Genomic DNA, 21,583 nt, shown 5'->3' on the forward strand with positions numbered 1-21,583 from the left:
ATATGGTGACTGTATTTTAATAATCAGAGTAACAGTTTAGTCACCATCTGTGTTTTAAATTGCCCAGCAGTTCAACTCTATGAAATTTGAAGCAGTAGTTTGTCAAAATGGCTGGCTTTCATAGAAAACTGATTTAGATTTATGCCAACCTTGTTACTCTTCTGTGTATAAAATAAAAACTTGACTCAGCTTACCTCTTTATGATGAATCAGACAGAATTCACGGGAGATGCCAAACTTTACAAGGATTTTTATTTTGTATCATTGTCTTCTAGCAGCTTTTCCAAAGACCTGGAGGCAGAGTGGAGAATGTTCAGTATGAAGTCAGAAAGAGGATTTCATATTCTGTTTTGGGCACTCACTAGTTGGATGACCTTGGGCAAATCACAGCCTCAATTTCCTCATCTGCAAAATGTAGCACCTACCTCCTAAGGTTGGGCAGTTAGGTAGCACAGAGGATAGAGATCCTGGGGAAGTCACTTAACCCAGTTTGCCTCAGTTTCTTCATCTGTAAAATGAGCTGGAGTAGGAAATGGCGAGCCATTCCAGTACCTTTGCCAAGAAAACCCCCAATGCAATCAGGAGGAGCTGGACATGACTGAAATGACTGAACAGCAATAACAGCCGCCACCTCATAGGGTCACCGTGAGGATCAAATGAGGTTGTACGTGTAACAGACATTGTAAAGCTTCAAGTGCGACACTAATGCTAGCTAATATTATTTTTGGTAAACAGTCAATTCCTTATATTAATTTTATTCACTGAAAGTAGATTAAGGGAAAAAAATGGAAGAAAAACAAAAAAAAGTTCAAACAAAAAAGGCAAATAGGATATAAAATACCAGGCAGATATGCTGTCCTGATTTAGAAGTAAAAAAATTTCAAAGTTTAATTTTAGCATGACTTAGGTAGAAAAGAGGAAAATAAGAATGAAAAGGATCTAAAGTGCACATAACCAAATAAAGAAAATATATCAAAGAGAAATGTTAATGAGGAAAAAAAAACCAAGACTGAAGCATTTCTGGTCCTAACAGTTGTCTGTTTGATTAAATCTTGTTGCATTGTGGTTTCATGATGTATTTTAGGCTTAAATCCCTTTTAAATTGTGACAAAAACCTGTTTATGTGGTAGAAAGATGAGAAGCAATTCCACCTTTATATTTATTGGAGTAAAATTTTGGACAAAAAGGAAGAAAGTTCAGCATTACCATATTTGAGAAGTGCCTTTGATAACTTACCTTTTTGAGAGAGACTGGTAAAAATCTATGTGTGATTCATTCTTTTTTATCAAAGATTTCCCACCATTGAGAAGATATCTGGAGAACTGGTAATATATTAGTCCCAAATAGTAAAAGAAATACTACTTTTAAATTCTGTTTGGGGAGGCATGCTTTCCTCCCACTGACCTTAGGAGCAATCTCTTGGGATGCGTGTCTAGAATCCGTCCCTAACTTTGCATTGCTGTCTTTTCATTGAAAATGCAGCTTAACTTTCAAAACACGCTCTGGAGATCCTTAGTGTGCCTTTGGAAACAGAATAGAACTGCAAATTTCCATGTACCAAAGTAGTCTTTGTTGAAACTCAGAAAAGCCTGTTTTGGAATTTGCTTGTCTTATGTCAGAAGAATATTTTAGTTAGTATTAAGCTTTGTTACTCTTTTGAAATGGGCAGCAGCTATATCCAGAATTTTCTTCTTCCAGAACAACTATGAATTAGCAAAATAAGTATTTTAAGGAAGATGTCTTCCCCGGCAGCCACTGCCCCTGAAGCATCTCTGCCTTTGGGCAGGTATAGCTCCTCTGAGTGGCCATTTGCTTGCATAAAGATTTTTAAATCCGTGTTAAAATGGGCAGTTTTCTGTGCTGCCGGAATAAAATTGGTAAGGAGGTTTATAGGCATAGGCTTTCTCTATGAAACTACAAATGACAATAGCTGCACATTGCATCCTGAGATAATAGGCCTCTGTTTGAGGGGACTGAAACTTGATTAGTATTCAGCCTTTGGATAGAAATACAATTGTTTTTATTGTTGCAGATGTTTTTGTTGTTAAAAGATTTATGCAATAGTGAGAAAGGAGTTCTATACTACCTTTTGCTTCAATGAATAGGAAAACCCATATTGAAACTTGAGGAAGATAACCACAACCATGTTAGACTATTTTCGTTCCATTCCATATGGTTCTCCTTCACCCTATTGCTATTCCAAGGATTTTCAAAATCCTTTGATGGTTTTGGAAGGGAAAGTAGAAAAGGAGCAAATCTTTGGGTGTGTGGTAGAGATCATAGGATCAGAGATTTAAAGTTGGAAGGGATCTTAAAGAAAATTTGCTCCAAACCCTTCATTTTACAGATGAGGAAATTAAGCCCCAGAAAGGTGTTTTCATTAGACCCAGATACTTTTGAGTTTCATAGTAGCTATTGGACTAAAATGTTGGCTATAAATCAAATACTAGTAACAGTCTGTCTAAATGCTATTTAAAAAAACCATATGATCCTTTTGTAACATTAAAAAATTTTTTATGATGTGGCTAATCCCTAATTTATCTATTTTATACTTAAGGATTTTCTTTTTTTTTTCATATTTTTTTTCAGGTGGAATATGTCTATAGTTCCTGTATTCTTTGATTTACCTAAATATGATCAAAGTTGATCCTATCCAACTGTAACTCATAGTTTAAAATTGTTTTTGATCTTCCTATTTATGTGACTGGTTTATTTGTAAAAGAATAAAATACATAAGGCTCTCACTGACTTATTCAAATAAGGCATTTCTGAGAATTATAAGTATCCAAATTATCACTACTCAGAACCACTGAAAGGAAACAGATTTTTTTTTAAAAAAGAATGTCTTAACTAGAGTTCAGTGTTTAATAAATCTTTGATAACAGTAGTGCTATTCTATGTAATCAATTTTGTGACTCTTATTTAAGACCTGTTTTCCCACAGCTTTGACTGTTTTCTATTTTAGGGTGATTTTTCCAACTTTGTAGGCATCAAGTAGCGTATTGAATTTGTTAAAACCTGCATTTCTTGATGAGGAAATTGGAACAGCTTTTAATAAGGTTATTGACAATTCATATTTCTTCTAAAATTGACTTTTTGGGTTCCATGACCAATTCTCCATTAACAAATGTGTTTTATTATTGGAAATATATGGATCAGTCTTTATAGGTTCTTGATGTGAAACCTTTATCTTATATATTGACTGCAAATATTTTTTTCTTTTTTTAAAAATACTGCTTTCTATCACACAAAATCTTTATTTTTAATAAACTCAAACCCATCTATTTTTATTAGTTCATTTGCTTAATTAACATGTTCTTTCTGATTAAGTATACCCCTTTTCACCCTGCTTTACAATAGATTTGAACAGTTCAATTAATAATTTTATATAAGTGATTCATTTTATTGTAGTTTGTTATGAGATTCAGAATTAAAGCAATTACATATAAAGTTTGCCTTGCATATTTTTATGCATTTCCAGAAGTTTTTTATTGAGTAAAAATATAATTTCCTAGTGTTTTTAACTTATGAATTTGAAATTCATTAAATGAGGTATCCCAAAAGTTTTAGTAGTCTTAAACTATTAAAGCTTTTTAAGCTTTTAAACTATTAAAGTTTGAAACTGCACTTCGACTTTTGGGACACCCTGTATACACATAAGTTTCTATTACTGGATTCTGAATTAATTTTAAAAATTATTTTCCCTTACCCTCCTCCCCAACAGATAATTTTTATAATAATTGCTTTATAATATGCTTCAAAATCTTATAGGGCAAATTCCTCTTTAGTGATACCCTTTTTTCTCATAGTTCTTCCTAGTATTCCTGCTCATCTCTTTTCCCATATGAATTTCATTATGATTTAATTGAATTCTATAAATTATAGTATTGGTATTCATTGGTATTTTTTAACTTTTGGAATCAGGATTTAACCTAGGTCCCTCTTGAATTCCAGACAAGTACTCATGAAAAGGAAATCTGTTTCAGGGTACTTCTTGGCAAGCTATGCAGGTCCTAACTACATAGGATGCCACCTAAAGATATATTTCCCCTGCCTATAAAGATGTTATATTCCAAAATTTACTTATGGGTAGGGAGTTTAGTCTTTGAAAGCATTTCCCAGTTAATGTCACAAGTGATTATTAGGTTCCCACACCAGGCCACAAAAGTCTAGGAAGTCCATGATAAAGAATTGTATTCACTGATATTAGGAAACTATCTTTTTTCAGTCCCTTCCCCCATCCTCTGATGAAGACAAAGAGGCTTCTCCTCAAGTCCCAGCTCTTATATACTTACTGTCAGTGTGAAAGGGATTTGGAATTTGGTGGCTTTGGTTTTTTAGGTTTTAGTGAAAAAAGCACTAGCTTTGGAATTAGAGCCTTGAATTTACATCTGGCCTTTGCTACTTATTGCGTCCTAGGGGACAATTAGACAAGTCACCTTTCTTCTTTGAGACTCTCCTTTTTCTCATCATCAAACTAGATGATTGCTTATATCCCTTCTTTGTCTAAATGTTTTTGAACTCACCCCACCATAATCTACTTTACCTCCAGGCAGTCCTAAGCCAGCCATTCACATATATGTTAAAGTGAGCCATTGTACAGTCCTTTACAATTTAAATGTGTATTCCTCACTACCACCCTATGAGGTATTTAATGAAATACTGTTTTCCTTATTTTACATATGACAGGCTCAGAGAGGTAAAGGGACTTGCAAAGGTAACACTACTTAAAAGGTGTAGCTGAACCTTCTGATTCAAGCTTCTCTATGTAATTCAATTTTGAGTTGGAGAATGCCTGAAAAAGTATATTTGAAGTAGATTTACATACAAATAGAGTAATAACTTCCCAGCATAATTTTTAGTTTTCAAAAAATACTCTTGAGATGTGTTGTCTGAATAAATTATAAAATTCTATCAATTTTTAAAAACTATAGACCAGATATTACTCAAAAGCTTTTTATTTCAAAGTTGATTTCTAAACTTTCATCTTTCAACACAGCATCAAATAATCTTCTAAAGAATTTCCAGATCTTTTGTGATGATTTTCTCATAGGAAATTTTTAAAAATTTTGTCAAGTCAGCTAGCATTTATTAATCACTATGTGCCAGGCACTGTGCTAAACACTGGAAAAGCCAAGCACCAAGAAAGGCAAAAGGCAGTCTCTGTTCTCGAGGAACTCACAGTGTGATGGGGAAGACAAGATGCAAACAGCTATGTTCATAGAAGAGATAGACGGGACAAACTGGGGGTAATTGCCAAGGGAAGATACAAAAATTAAGGAGGACTGAGAGGCTTTTTTTAGGAGGTGGGACTTTCATTGACTAAACTATCATTACAACTAAATCTAATAGATTCTTCCCCTCAAAGGGCCAAAGGGAGTTTTGTCCTTATTTGACTCTGGGACAAATGTATTAAAAATCCAAAATCTGAAACTTGAAAATAAAAAGGAAATAAAGTATGACGATCAGTTTTTGATAAATTTCAGATCTCTTTCTTTAACAGCAGTCCTTTTAGCCTTGCTTTAAGCATTCTTTTACTTTAACTATTTTTTTTCCCCCAGAAATGAGGAATTGTAAAAGAAACTTTGGGACACAAGATTACAGTGGACTTGGCCGCAGAATAGCATGGTTACTGTAATTTCTGAGATTCTAAAAAATTAATGAAGATTGCCAAGGGTAGCAACATATAACGATGGAGATGACTGGAAGTAGTTTTTCCTTCCTTATTTTAGAGTGGAAACATTAGGGAGGAGGTGGGACTTGGGGATTGTGCTAGTAGGAAATGTTTTCAGAATTATAAAAACCATTTAGCTTTTTTCATATGTCTATTCATTTTAAGTACTCAACTTAGTGTGCTTTTTTCCTTTAATCTACTAGAACCTAATTATGATGAAGCATTTTAAAAATATTCAGAGAAGATCATATTATGGTATTTTTCATTTTGTAGGTGAAGGGGAGTAAGCATTTATACACTATTTATTTATTTATTTAGTAAGCATTTACTTACTATGTTCCAGGCACTTGGCCAAGTGCTTTATAAATATTATCTTATTTGATCCTCATAATGGTAGGTGCCATTATTATCCTCCTTTTACAGTTGAGGAGACTGAAGCAAACCAGGTTAAATGACTTGTTCAGGATCACACAGTTAGAGTCTGAGGATGGACTTAAACTCAGGTGTTTCTGACTCCAGACCCAGCACTAGCACTCAGTCCACTGTACCACCTAGCTGCCTCATAGATATATTCCCTTTATAGATGGGAGAACTAAAGTGCAGAGAATTTAAATAACTTGCCCAAGATAAAAAAACAAACAACTAGTTAGTGAAATAGCTGTGTCTAGACTTTTAGAATATCCAGATCTTCCACTTTCTGGTCCAGTAATGACTCCTATGTTCTAATAATGAAACCTTTATTGCTGGTGTCCCATTTGATATCAGATTATAGGCATACCTTAATACATGGTTAACAAATGCAACCTATCCCAATTGGTCCTTCTGGTTTATTGCTAGAGGTAGACTTGAGCAAAAGAGAAAATATGAAAATATTAACTAGCTGTGTGATGTTGGACTAGCAGCACACCTCTCTGGGTCTCAGTTTCTTCATAAAATGAGGGAGAGTTCGCCCACCCCAGCAATACTGCTTTAGGGTTGTATCCTAAAGTCATAATAAAAAAGGTAAAAGGACACACATATACAAAAATATTTATAGCAGCCCTTTTTGTGATGGCCAAGAACTGGAAATTGAAGGGATGCTCATCAACTGGGGAATGGCTGAACAAGTTGTGGTGTATGAATTTAATGGAACGCTATTGTACTGTAAGAAATGATGAACAGGCGGACTTCAGAAAATCTTGGAAAGTCCTATGTGAACTGATGCTGAGTGAAGTGAGCAGAACCTGGAGAATATTGTTCACAGAAACAGCCACAGTGCACAGTGACTAATGTTGATGGACTTAGACCTTCTCAGAAATGCAAGGACCTAAAACAATTCCAAAGAACTCATGGTAAATGCTGTTCACATCCAGAGAAAGAACTATGGAGTTGGGAGTGCAGAGTGAAGCAGACTATTTTTGTTTTTTCTTTTCATGTTCTCTCCCATTCGCTGTAATTCATCATAATTTTTCTATGCAGTATGTGAAAATGTGTTTAATAGAAGTGTATGTGTAGAGCCATATCAGATTGCAGGCCATTTTGGGGGTGGGGAGGAGGGAGAAAATTTAAAACTTATGGAAGTGAATGTTGAAAACTAAAAATAAATAAATTCAAAAATAAATAAATAAAAGAGGGGAGTTAGACAAAATTAGCTTAGATTCCTTCCCACTCTAGGATTCTCTGATTTGATGTTTTAGGTTTTTTTTTTTTTTTGGGGGGGGGGAAGGCAGGGCAATTGGGGTTAAGTGACTTGCCCAAAGTCACACAGCTAGTAAGTGTTAAGTGTCTGAGGCCGGATTGGAACTCAGGTCCTCCAGGGCCAGTGCTCTATTCACTGTACCACCTAGCTGCCCCTTGATTTGATGTTTTTAAAAATAGAGCATCTGCTTTTCTGTAACTTGTTAAGTTTGGGGCAAAGGATGCTGGCAAAGTAACAACAATGGATTGTTTTCATACATTTCATATTTCAAATATGGGTCTTTTATTTAATGTTTGGGTTCTCTCTGCAGCAGCGCAACTTGGGACCATGTGATTGGTGCTTACTAAATGTTTATTGACTGACTAGAACCCATCCGTGCCTCTCATCCTGTGCACCTCCCTAGTCAACATGATGGAAATCTTCCTGTACATCATTTGATATTTTGTGGCTTCACAAAACAGGGGGGGTATGTATGGGGAAGGGGTGTGCATGTCTATCTTACCTGTTTCAGTTATCCCTCCGCCACACTTTCTACATGACCTATCCATTTTAAGCAAATACAAAACTATAGTGCTAGCCAGAGGGGGAAGCAATGACGGGGAGAGGAGGATGAGGAAAGCCCTTACGTTGGACTTGGCACTTGACCTGAGGTAGTGAGTGAGGAGGGAGAGTATTCCAGGAAGATGGAAGAGGCAGCCTGTCTGTGCAAAGACATGAAGACAGTATGGAGTGGCACACACAGGGATTGGCAAATAGGCTCTTTTCACCTAGAATGTAGATGTGTAGGGGGAAGTAGTAGGAAGTAATGTGAGAACTGTTTGTAAAGGTAGCAGGCATCTCTAAGGCATTACTATCCAAACACAGGTGTTTGAGTTTTATCTGGTAAGTGGCATCGATCTGCTGGAGATTGTTGAATGGGGTTGTGATGACATCAAACCTGTGCTTTAAGGCCTTGTGGAGATGGATTGGATGGGTACATACCTTGGATAGGAAGACCATTTAGGAAGTTATTACAGTGTTGGGGGCAACAGGTGATGTATGGTCATATAAATGGAGAGAAGAGGAAGGAGATGTTTTCTTGTGTGATCAGATCCTTTAGTTAGCCGCTTTTCAGTTATTTTCTATCTTCCTAGGAGGTTTTGCACTGTTAACAGGACTCAATGAAATCAGTAAGTCTTCTGAAAACAAAAGCATAATGGGGGGGGGCCTAACATTTATAGGGAATCTTTAGATTTTGTACTCTGCACTAGACATCCGCCTGACAGTGGGAATAGCCCTGTTTTATGCCTTGCTTGCTATTAGTAATCAGCAGATTACCAAACTAAATTATGTCACAGTGTATAGAATGCCAGGCCTGGAGTCAGACTGAGTTCAGATCCAACCTTAGATGCTTATTAACTATGTGACACTGGGCAAGTCATTTAACTTCTGTTGGCCTTAGTTTCCTCATCTATAAAATGAGGATAATAGGGCGTGGCTAGGTGGCACAGTGAATAGAGCACCGGCCCTGGAGTCAGGAAGACCTGAGTTTGGGTCCGACCTCAGACACGCAACACACACACACACACACACACACACACACACGAAAACTAGCCGTGTGACCTTGGGTAAGTCACTTAACCCCAATTGCCCTCAAAAAAAAAAAATAAGGATAATAATAGCACCTACCTCCCAGGGTGGTTGTGAGGATCAAATGAAGTAATTGTAAAGCACTTAGGACAGTTCTTAGCTATAAAATCACATGACAGAACTTTTAATGAGATTCTTTATCTCATTGATTTATCTATAGGAATTCCTTACATTTGAATTTTATCATTTTTCCCTTGTTATGTCCATCCCCTTGAACTGCTGATTAGAAGTAAATGGGATAAAAGATGGGGAAGCTCCAATGAGATATAAAAGACCTCTCCAGGGATGACAGTTGCTTCTCTTTGCCCAGGTACAGACACTGGCCCTGTGCTTAGTGTCAGTCACAGCACTGTAGCCTGGGTGGAATACTGCCGATGCATCTTCCCTTCTCACTTGTGCGTTAGGGAAGGAGCTCTACTTCCTCTGCTCCAGAAGTCTGCAGTTAGCATGGCTACTACTTCCCTCCCTCAGTAAATCCAGGCAGGCCTGTTTCATGATTCTCCTTGGCTTCCATAGTAGTCCATCTTTCCAGGCATATATATGGGAAGGAATCTGTGCTTAGGCACATCTTTTTCAAAGTGCCAACCCCTGGCTACAGTGATTAAGAAATTGGGTATTCGGTATTTTAAAGGATTGGCTGAATTGAATTATTTTTACAGTATTACTTGAAAATGTCACTTTTTTGCGACTGCTTTTGAAATAATTTGATAAAGGGACATTAGAAATGAGGATATTTTTGATGAACTGTACTTTCGCTTATTGATGATGATTAAAGCACCTTAAATTTACATAATGAGTTTTTCTATGGAGTTTAAAGTGGTCTGATACCCTTTTTCTTTTTGGAAGTGTGATCTCTCAGTGTATCTTTTTTTTTTCCTTAAGAAAATAAATGCAAAGCTTCACGATGGAGTGTGTCAGCATTGTAAAGAAGTTCTGGAGTGGCGAGTAAAATACAGCAAGTACAAACTACTGTCAAAACCTAAAAAATGGTGAGTTAACACGTCTCAAGATATAGTTCATTTTGGTTCAGAAAATATTTATTCGGGGCCTTCTGTGTGCTTGACCCTGTTATATCTTTTGGGGGGGAGGGGAGATGACAATATGCACAGAGAAATAGAAACTAGAAATATAGAGTAAGCACAACCAGGACACAGACTGCTAGCAGTTGATTTGGGAAGGGCAAGTGCTTGGGGAAGGCCCAAGCTGGGAAGTGGCGTCTGGGCTTAGCAAAGAACAGAAGTAGGGGTGATGTTGCTTATGCAAAGACATGGAGGTGAGAATTGGCATATCACAGACCAGCACCAGTGTGTATCTGGCAGGCATCCTGAAAGCCTCCATCAAGCTCAGCTGAAATGCCAAGCACATGTTGGAGAGCAATGGAAAATGAATCTAGAAAGAATCATTGGGTGAGACTGTTGACTGATATTGATACAGCATTAGTTATATCACTTATCAGAATTTATTACTGAACCTTTAATATTGAAAAAAAAGACACTTGAGAAAATGGATTCAATAAGTACAAGTGTAAAGTGGGAAGCTTGCTAATTCCAGACCCGCAAAGTCCATCTTCAACCCAGATCCCACCCAGTGAAGACAGACAAATCAATCAATCAAGAAGCATTTATTAAGTGCCTACTGCACGTCATTGTATGGCACTTGATCAGACTGGAAACTGGAAATGAGGAAGCTGTAACTGCTGCATTGCCTCAAGTGCATCACAACTTCAGATTTGGTTTAACCAACTTTTATTTAACACATTATGTGTAGAGCAGGGGAGGAAATAAAGATAAATTTGACAACAATCTTTTTAAGCTAATAAAAGAGATAAGACATGAATCTAAATAGCAACTGAAAATTCTGAGTACAAAACAGAGTTCCAGTTCTAAGGATGCTCTTGGTTAGGGCCTCAGCAGCATTCAGGTTTGACCTGTATCTGGCTAAGAATTGCTTCCAGCACTCTTGGTCAGTGGTCATGCAACTTTTGCTTGAAGACCTCCAAGGATGAGGAATCTTCTGTTTTTCAAAGCAGCCTGTTACATTTTGGGATTTTAAAAATTATTATTAGGAAGTTTTTCCTTACATCAAACCTAAATTTTCCTCTTTGCAGTTGTGCCTAGAACTACCCCTTACAGCTATTCCAGAGTGAGTCTGTTCTTTCTTCCACGTGACAAGCCTTTATAAATACTTGACATCAGATATCATGCCTCTCCTGAATCTTTTTGTCTCCAGTCTACCAGTTCCTGTCGGTTTGTTTTCCTGTATGATCATCTCAAAGCCTTTATCAACCATCCTAATCATATGCTTTCAAGTTTATGAATGTTAATCCAAAAACATGGTGCTTTTAATTGAACATTGTATTCCTCTCTCTCTCTCCATATATATATATGTGTGTGTGTATATATATGTAGTATATGTGTATATATATGTGAACCTAAGTGTAAGAGTCTACCTAATCTCCATTATATTTCACCTTATTTGATTCAGCATGCTGTTTTAGCTTATCACAATCTTTTGGGATCTTCATTTTTTCATCCATTGTATTAGCTGTCTCTTGAAGCTTTTTGTCATCTGCAAATATGAATAAACGTTAGTGATACAGTGATATAAAACAGCACAGGAACAGGCACTGATCCCTGGGAAAGTCCAGTAGATTTGTCTTTCCATTTGATTGGACTTTTTATGATTAATTGCTACTTTGTAGGTCAAGCCAATTCAGTTAATTCCTTTCTAACTAATTGTACTGTCATTTACCCCCATATCACTTTATCTTGCCCACAAGTGTAGCTTGAGAGACTTTGTCAGATGTTTTGCTAAAATTTATGTAAATTGTATCTCCATCGTATACCTCATCTCCTTGCCTTGTCAGAAAGGAAAACGAGCTTAGTGTTTTTGATGAAGCTGTGCTGTCTCTTTGTGCCTACTTCTTCCATTTCTCAATGCTTACTATCTCTGAAATAACACACTTTAGAAATTTGACAGCAATTGAAACCAAACTTACCAACCTATTTCATTTTCCAATTCTGTTTTTCCCCACCCTGTTTTTAAAAGTTGGGATTTCAGCTCTGGAAAGTTCAGGGCGCCGGGTTCTCAGTGTCATTCTGCTTACCTTGAGTCTTGGCGGCCTGTGAATTATTTTTGTTCTGTCCTTTGCAGTCCAGAGCTCATTTTCCTTAGGAGTGAATAGGGGGCAAAATAAAAATTCTGCGTTGGGTCTCCTTTTCATCATCCTGTCACTTCGTGCAATAGTCTCGTTTCCTTCAGTCGCCTTCCCTTCTCTTTCTTTGCCATATTAAAAAATCCATAAACCCATTTTATTTTTTTAAGATTTACCGATAGTCTTATACTTTCCTTTTGCTTTTTTTGTTTGGAGGGGGGAAGGCTGGGCAATAGGACTTAGCCAAGGTCACATGGCTAGTAATTGTTAAGTGTCTGAGGCCGAATTTGAACTCGGGTCCAGGACTCTAGGGCCAGTGCTCTATTCACTGTGCAACCTGGCCACCCCTAGTCTTATACTTTTCAGAAAATCTTATGATTAGGAGGAGAATTTTATTTTTATGTTTTATTTTTGTAATTTTATTATTTTATTTTTAATATTTTAATAATTTCATTTTTATATTTTAATTTTTTTGTAATTTTATTTTTATATCTTTTTATGTACCCCTTCACTTGTGATAATAACTGTTGCAGCTTGTTTTACTCTTGAATGTCTGCAGAATAATTCATGGGTTGATTGAAAGTATATTGTGTGGGGCACCTATGTGGCATAGTGAATAGAGCACCAGCCCTGGAATCAAGAGGACCTGAGTTCAAATGTGACCTCAGACACTTGAAACACTTACTAGCTGTGTGACCTTGGGTATGTCAGCACATTGTGTAGGTCTTTGGATTTATGATTTGCAAATGGGTCCTAGGAATGACTTTTGTTAGCTCCTATAAGTTAAATCTCTATGCTTATAAACCTGACTAGCATATACTTTTGGAGTCTGGGTTTTGGGGGAATAAGTCCTAAGCTGATTCTGTCATGCAGAGAGTTGGGTAGACTACTCAGGCTTTCTATCCTAAGCAACTCCTTTCTTTTCTTTGTTTCTTTTTTTTTTTTTTTGAGTATTTTACTTTCCCCCAATTACATGTAAAAACAGTTTTCAACATTCACTTTTAAAATTGTGTTCCAAACTCTCTCCTTCCCTCCCCACACCCCTCATTGAGAAGGCAAGCAGTTTTATATATTTTATACATATGTAGAAATGCAAAATATATTTCCATATTAGTCACATAAAAGAAAAATTGCTTTGATCTATATTCACACTCTGGGAACGGATGGCATTTTTCATCGTAAGTCCTTCAGAGTTGTTTTGGAACATTGTATTGCTGAGAACAGCTAAGTCATTCACAATTGATCATCTTACAATATTTCTGTAAGTGTGTACAATGTTCTGCTAGTTCTATTCTTCTCACTTTTCATCAGTTCATGTCAGTCTTTCCAGGTTTTTCTGAGAGCATGTAGCTCATCATTTCTCATAGTGGGTTAGTATCCTGTCACAATCATGTACCACAGCTTGTCCAACCATTCCCTGCTTGATGGGCATCTCTTCAGTTTCTCATTCTTTACCACCAGAAAAGAGCAGCTATGCATATTTTTGTACAGATAAGTCCTTTTCCTTTTTTTTTTTTTAATTTTGGGAGGGATATAGACTTAGTGGTGGTATTGCTATGTCAGAGAGCATGCATAATCTTATAGGTCTTTCTGCATAGTTTCACATTGCTCTACGTAATGGTTGAATCAGTTCACAACTCTGCTAACAGCACATTAATGTCTCATTTTCCCCACATCCCATCCTACATTTGTCATTTTCCTTTTCTGCCCTTTTAGCAAAGGTCGTAGGTGTGAGGTGGCACCTCAGAATTGTTTTAATTTGCATCAGTTGGAATGGCTCCTATTTTTATAAATTTGACTAATTTATATATTTGAGAGATGAGAACTTTATCTGCAAAACTTGCTGCATAAATTTTTTTCATAGTTGTGATTGCTAACTGTATTTCCCTCCATTCTGTTTCCCCCATGTTTATCATATTCCTTCTCTCCTTTTATCCTGTCTCTCCTCAAAAATATTTTGCTTCTGACTGCCATCTCCCCTAATCTGTCCTCCCTTCTATGAGCACTCCTTACCCCTTCTCTCACTTAGCCTCTTCCTTCCTACTTTCCTGTAGGGTAAGATGGATTTCTATACCCATTTGAGTGTGTATGTTATTTCCTCTTTTAGCCAGTTCAGATGAGAGTACGGTTCAAGTGTTCCCTTCTACCTCGCCCATCTTTCCCTCAACTATGAAAGTTCTCTTGCTGCTTTTATGTGAGATAATTTACCCTGTTCTACCTTTCCTCTTCTCCCAATGCATTCTTCTTTCTCATCCCTTAATATTATTTTTTTAAATATCATCTCATCATATTCAGTTCACATCTGTTCCTTCTGTTTGCATATATATGAAAGTTCTCGGGAGTTACAAGTTTCATCTTCCCATGGAGGAATGTAAACAGTTTATCCTCTAAATCCTTTATGGTTTCCCTTTCCTGTTTCCCTTTTTATGTTTGTCTTGAGTCTTATATTTGAAAGTCAGATTTTTCTATTCAGCCATGGTCTTTTCATCAGGAGTGCTTGAAAGTCGGCTATGTCATTGAATATCCATTTTTTCATTCTTTTGATTTTGTTTTATTGTTTTGTGATATCTCACAGATTCATTAGCTTCCACTTGCTCAATTCTAATTTTCAAGGAATTGTTTTCCTCACTGAGCTTTTGTTCTCCCTCTTCTGTTTGATCAATTCTGCCTTTCAAGGTCGTCTTCTCTGTTTTTTAAGGTGTTATTTTCTTCAGAGTTTTTTTGTGCCTCTTTTACCAAGTTGTTGACTCTTTATCATGATTTTTTTGCCTCCCTCTCATTTCTCTTTCCAGCTTTTCCTCTGTCTCTCTTACTTGATTTTCAGAATCCTTTTTGAGTTCTTCCATGGCCTGAGACCAACTCATATTTTTCTCGGAGGTTTTGGCTGTAGGAGCTTTGATTTTGCTATCTTTTTCTGAGTGTATGTATTAATCTTCTTTGTCAGTGTAGTAATTTTCTATAGCCTATATTTTTTCTGTTGTTTGCTCATTTTCCAGCCTATTTCTCAACTTTGAACTCTTCTAAAGGGGGGGGAGGGTTTGCTTCCAGGGTGGAAGGCACACTGTCACAAATTTCAGGGGTTTTGTGTAGATGGTTTCAGAGAGATTTTCAAGAAACTGTAAGTTTTCAGTTCTTCCAAGGTGGTATGATCTAAGGAGAGGTGTATTTACTCTTCTCCTGGCCTGTGCTCCGGTTTATAAGTGACAGCAAACTGTCTTTTCGTCTCTGGAACTGTGAGGAGGGTCCCCACTCCACTATAGCTGTAAGCTCTGGTGTGCCACTGCACTGACCTCTCACTTTGTCCTTTGCATCTATGTGTTGATAAACCTGGAAATGGCCGCCCCTGCTGCTGATCTGGAGTCCCTCCTGCCTGAGGCTGGTCAGGCCTGCCCTGGGGCTAAAGCCTAGGCATGGGGCTGGGCTAGGCTCCCAGAGTGCTGTGCTGGCTGATTCCTGCTGGGCTGTCCTCAGCCGGAGCTTAGCTTCTCTGTGTCATTTTGTGCGTTCTGCAGCTACAAAGTTTGTTTAGAGTCCCCTTTTTACATGAATTGGGGAAGGTGGAAGCCGGAGCTGCAGGGAGGTTGTACTTCTACTCCGCCATCTTGGCTCTGCCCCCAGGTAATTATGATTCTTAATCAGTGGGAGAGATTTCTCTCCTCGGGCAACACATGGAAATTCATGTAATGTTATATCAAAACTTTGAGATCATTTCAGAAAGTATACATAATAATTATTCTGAGCCTATTTGTTAATTGTCATTTTTACTTTGCTTAAGCTTATATCTCTGGTTCATTTGCTTCGGTTTTTGGAAATTTGACTTTAGGTTAATATTTTCCGATGATTGTTTACATAGTGAGATCACTTGAAACCAGATTTTTTTTTTTTAATATGGCAAGATTCACATTAAGCTTTATTCGCTTTTAAAGTTTGAGTTATGTAGCAATTTATACCTTAGGGGATAGTACTTCTTTTAACTTGGGTCATTTATCTTTTTGAAAGATGCTTTTGACTTTAGAGCCTTACCAATATGTTTTAAAATCCCTACTCTTTAACTTTTCCAAAATTAAATTTAAAATATTGAACAAAATTAGAAATTTTGAAATTTTAGAACTATATTCTTTTTAGATAAAAACATTTTTAAATTTTTGCTACTCAGATTTTTTGTGGAATCTTGTGAATCTCTAAACCCTAAATAATGGAGAAACTCACCTCTGAGGTACTTATTATTTTGAATTCAAATATATGTTATTTTCATTTCTAATCTACTTATTTTAGAGAAGCTCACTTTTAAGCTACACTTATTTTAACAAGGCAAAATTCTTATGACCTTTTTTCCTAATGTTATTTAATATTTTTGAAGATTTTAGTCATAAGCAGTTTAATCTTTTTCTGTGATTTTTCAAAGGATTCCTAAGATTTAAACCTGATTGGGACCTTAAAGATCAACTAGTTTAACTCCTTCAGTTTTAAAATGAAGAAATTGACCTCTTTAGAGGTTATGACTTGTCACAGGTCACATGCTGAAAATCAAAAAGCCAAGATTTGAACCAGGTCCATTTCCTCCAAATCCAGAGTGACCTTTCTACTGCACCACTATATTCAGATATACTTTCTTAAAATGTTAATCTCCTTTGATGTAGCTGTAATTTTGGTGAAGCAAGTACTCCCTCCTGTGATGGAAGTTATAATCCTTAAACTGAGAGGCAGTGTGGCATCAGATTTATAATCGAAAGTTCTTGGTTTGATTCCCAGATCTCCTTGTTTGACTTTGGACAGTTCACTTAACCTTTTTGGGCTTGGTTAAACTCTCCAAATCTCTCCCAGTCCTTCTGTTGTTCATTTGTTTCAGTCCTGTCCGACTCTTCATGACCCCATCTATTATTTTTGTGAATAGATAATGAAATGGTTTGCCATTTCCTTCATCAGCTCATTTTATAAACCAGGAAACTGAGGCAGATAGGGTTAAGAGATTTGCCTAGAGTGATACAGCTACTAAGTGTCTAAAGCCAGATTTGAACTCAGGAAGATGAGTCTTTCAGACTCTAGGCCCAGCACTCTATATCAGCTGTGTCACCTAGCTGCCAAGCTTTCTCTAGTCTTAAATTTTGCCATTCTTTAGATATCTCTATGTCTTTGTGTCTTTGGAGTTAACAATAATGTCTCTTTATAATTCCTCCATTCTCCCAGAAACCTTCATTTTGCTCCTTGATTATCTTTGACATACCTTTATGGGCCTTAGGCTGTCTGTCTTTTGTTTCTAATTCTTAGTACATGAGCAGTGCATCTTCTTTTTCCAGTATCCTCACTAATAACTTTTTTTGACTGTTTTCACATGAATATCAGTATTAGCAATATACTACATGCTTCTTGTTCCTACCCTGAGTCTTTCCATTGCCCTATTTGAAGATGTGATTTTAGTGATTTTAGTATTAGATAGTTCACAGCCATATTTGGAGAATATTTTTATTGGTGAGTTGGCCTTTTGCATAATGAAGAGCTTTTATAGAATCCTGAGATTTAGATTTTATGGAAGATCATCTGGTCCATATTTTCTCTCTGATACAACTCGATTCTGTTGGAAGACTTCAGTTTTCTGAGTGTGTTCCTGCCCTACCCCCTTAGCCTTTACAGTTTGGGGCCTGGCTAGCTGTCCATCTGCAACACTTGTCCTGTCTCTATGAATTTATGTATCTATATCTCTCTTATAGATGCTTATTAGTCTCTATCTCTAATATGCATACATATATAGCCATATCTAACAAGAAGCTACTTGTCCATCTGGACAATAGGTGTTCATCCACTTACTTTTCTTTGTTTTGTTTTCTCTTGAGGAGACTTAGTGGTGTTCCAGACCCCACTCCATTTTTGTTCACTATCATCTGCAAATAGATTTTTGACCTTATCGTTAATGGGGTGTCTTTTTTGTATGGACCCTGAGAAAGACATTATTCGTAATACTATTGAACGCTTTTAAGTGACCATACACATTGTTACTTTATACTTTGATTAGTTATATACTTGGTTATATTATTATATTACTTTGTTATTATATTCTGTATTTTTTGTTGTATTTTTATTTATTTTGTTAAACATTTCCCAATGCCTTCCCCCCGCCACTTAATTATATTTATTTTTTCCAATTACATGTAAAGATAGTTTTCAACATTCGTTTTTCTGACATTTTGAGTTCAGATTTCTCTCCCTCCCTTTCCACCTTCCCAAGACAACAAGCCATCTGAAATAGGTTATAGGTCAGACCTGTACAACTTGGCAGTAGGTAGGGGACAAAATTAAAATAGGCTAAACTTTTCCAGGCCACAGATAGATTTTTAGCAGCTTTTTGCCAATAAAACATTTTTTTAAAAAGGAAAATTTAAATTAATATCAATTAATTGCACTTACATAACATTGTTATTTATCATGAAGTCACATTAATGTTAAGAAATTACTTTGCTAAGCAGTACAAGTTTTAATACATTTTTCAGGTTTTCTTAATTCACATTTAGTTAATGGGATGTATTACACTTCTTCTCAGCAGTCAGTTTATGGGACCCAAAATCATGTTTGAAATGTATTTCTTTAGAAATCTGAAAAGTAACCTTAACCTCTTTTTTCTGAGTTTACTTTCTTGAAAAATCGTTGTTCTCCATTGAAATTTTTCAACAGTTTGGATGCTTTAATTTGTTTTTTATTGGTGTCCAATTTGCTTAAGTCAGGATGTTTTGATTTGAAATGGCGACAAAGATTGTCTTCCTTCACAATGGGTATTGCTTCTCATCAGACAAGGCACGCTATTTTGTCTCTCCTGTGAGTAACAAGTATCTATTTGTCCACTCCGGATTAAGCTCTCTATGTTCTGATTCAGTCTTCCATTTCGTTTGATCATCCATTTTACAAAGTCACCCCAAAAACTTTAGTGTTAGAGTAAAAAAATCTCCGCAGCAACTGCCCACATAGAAATACTGAACTGAGTGTCTGACCTTGACACTCATGTAGCTTGGAGGGCAGCTGCACAGCAAGGGAGGGGAAGAAACCCTTGCTTTGTTGCCACTCAGTGCATAACAAGCATCAGCTACATTGATGTGTGGCTGCACTCATTTTGTCCCTGTTCAACACCGATAATGACTGAAAACACAGCAAAAAGATCTGACCCTCGCCCCTCTCAGACTAGAAACAGAGAGGGGTTGATTGTTGTGGGTCCCATGACAAACAGTAGAGAGCAGCCCACACACCAAGTTACATTATGGCACCATAGTAACTAGTGAGAGTCAGGTGAGATGGGGCACAGACAGAGCACTTGTTGCATCTTTACTTTCTTTTACAACCTCTACATTTTTTGCAGGCTGCCCAAAATCCTTTGATGGGTCATATGTTGTGTAGGCCTGTTACAGATACACAATCATGTTAAACATATTTCCACCTTGTTCATGTTTTGAAAGAAGAATTAGAACAAAAGGGAAAAGGTATGGGGAGGGGGGAAGAAAAATGAAAAATAGTGTACTTTAATCTGCATTCAGACTCCATAGTTCTTTCTCTGGATATGGATAACATTTTCCATCATGAGTCTTTTAGAAATTATCTTAGATCATTGTACTGCTGAGAAGAGCTAAAGCTGTTGTAGTTGATTATCCCACAGTGTTGCCCCTCAACATAAATAGGGAAAGTAAGGAGGGAGGGGAAAGAAAGGTTTAGGAGGAAATAAAACAAGTTCAATTTTGAACAGAGTGAGTTTAAGATATCTACTGGAATTGTGTTCAGGATATACCAGATTGGAGGCCAGCAGAGAGATTAGGAAAGTAAAGGTAGGTTTGAGAATCATCCACATAAAGATGGTAATTAAATTCATGGATGCTGATGAGAACACCAAGTAAAATAATATAGAAGGAGAAGAGAGGAGGGCCCAGGAAAGAACCCTGAGGGACACCTGTGATCCAGAGGAGGGTCCAGAGAAGGAACAGTCATATAGTAGGAGGAAACCAGGAGAGAAGAGCGTCAAGGAAGAAATCAGCAGTGTCAGAGGCTGCAGAGGTGGAGAGTGTGGACGGAGAAAAGGCCGCTGGATTGGACTACTAAAAGATAGTTATTTTGAAGAAAACAGTTTGATTGAATGAGAAACCAGATTGTAAAGGATTAAGAAGAAAGAAAGTGGAGACGTCTACTGCAGAGAGCTTTTTTTGAGGGTTTAGCTATAAAGTGCAGAAGAGGGATAGGGTTGATGGCTAGCGCCGAGAGAAGGATCGAGTGAGGATTTCTTTTTTCAGGATTGAAAAACATGGATATATTTGTAGACAGGGAGAAATTGAAGAGAAGTGAGAGAGTGGGATGACAGAGGGGGCAGTCTGCTGAAGGAGATGGGATGGAATGGGAACGCTTGAACAAGTCGAGGAGTTAACCTTGGTAAGGAAATAAGGCTACTTCATCATGTGAAACAAAGCAAGAGGAGAGCGTGGCAGAAGGCCTCCGAGTGACAGGAGACAGAGGGGAGAACTGAGGGCTCACGGTGAGTGAATGGTCCTTTATTCTGTAAAATGGGAGTCAAGGGTCTCAACTAAGAGAGTGCAGGAGGGCGAGCCATGGGAGGTTTGACTAGGGATGAGAAAGTTTGGAAGAGCTGCTATGGAGAGTGAGTTAATAAGTGTGAGGTATAGTAGGATTGCCTAGTAACAGTGAGAGCCCAGTTGAGGTTAGTAAATTTGTAGTGGATCAGTCAGAATGATTGTATGATTTTCCCTACCTTCATTCAGAGTGTAGGCCCAAAGGCAAGGTATGGTGGAAGTGATTTAAGCCACATGGGAGGCCCATTATGGGAGAAGCCATAGTGGAAAATGGGGATGGAGCAGTTATGTTAAAGAAGACCCCATAATTGGCTATGATGGTGATAAGGAAGGGATGCAAACTATCTTCCCAACCATCTTGATCATAAACTTCTTAGGGTTATTCCACAGCCTCCCTTCAATAAACCCTATTTTAAGTGATAGGAGACACCAAACTACTTTATCTCCATTACGTAATCATCTATTAAGTGTGCTATGTATCAGACATTGTGCTCTGCTCTGGGGACACCACAAACATGAAAAACCACACCCATATTAACATTCTTTTTGTGAATGATACCAGAAGATGTAAAACAACTGCACCTAAATGGAAGGATGGGTCATAGGTTCTCCTCAGAAAAATAAAAAATGGCATTGGTTTCATTGTATTCCCAAAGGCAACAAGAAGCATCATTTCCTGGAATACTTGAAATACTTGCTTTGCAGTGCTTATAAGAAACATAAGCAAACAGACTGCCATGAATTGTGGCTGAGACACCAATGCAGAGCACGGAGAAGGAGAGCATCTTTGTGAAGAATGTGACAGAATCCTCCAAAGCGGTGATGTCAGAATCAAACAGAAACGGGGGCAGCCACATATTGACTTAGAAAACCACATATAAACGTTATTTATGT

General features: G+C 37.2%; 1 protein-coding gene across 1 annotated transcript in view; it reads left to right on the forward strand.

Annotated features, from left to right (window-relative positions):
- The window catches only part of CUNH9orf85 (chromosome unknown C9orf85 homolog), an 89,250-nt gene that overhangs the window by 44,339 nt on the left and 23,328 nt on the right, over window positions 1-21,583 (forward strand). Inside the window, exon 2 of the mRNA XM_069087081.1 lies at window positions 9,863-9,969. Coding sequence (XP_068943182.1) covers window positions 9,863-9,969 — 107 coding nt within the window. The remainder of the gene's footprint in view (window positions 1-9,862; window positions 9,970-21,583) is intronic.

This window comes from Petaurus breviceps, unplaced genomic scaffold (genome assembly GCF_028583685.1).
Source record: "Petaurus breviceps papuanus isolate PSGF00001 unplaced genomic scaffold, PetGlider_PUasm1.0 118, whole genome shotgun sequence".
NCBI classification, from domain to species: Eukaryota; Metazoa; Chordata; class Mammalia; order Diprotodontia; family Petauridae; genus Petaurus; species Petaurus breviceps.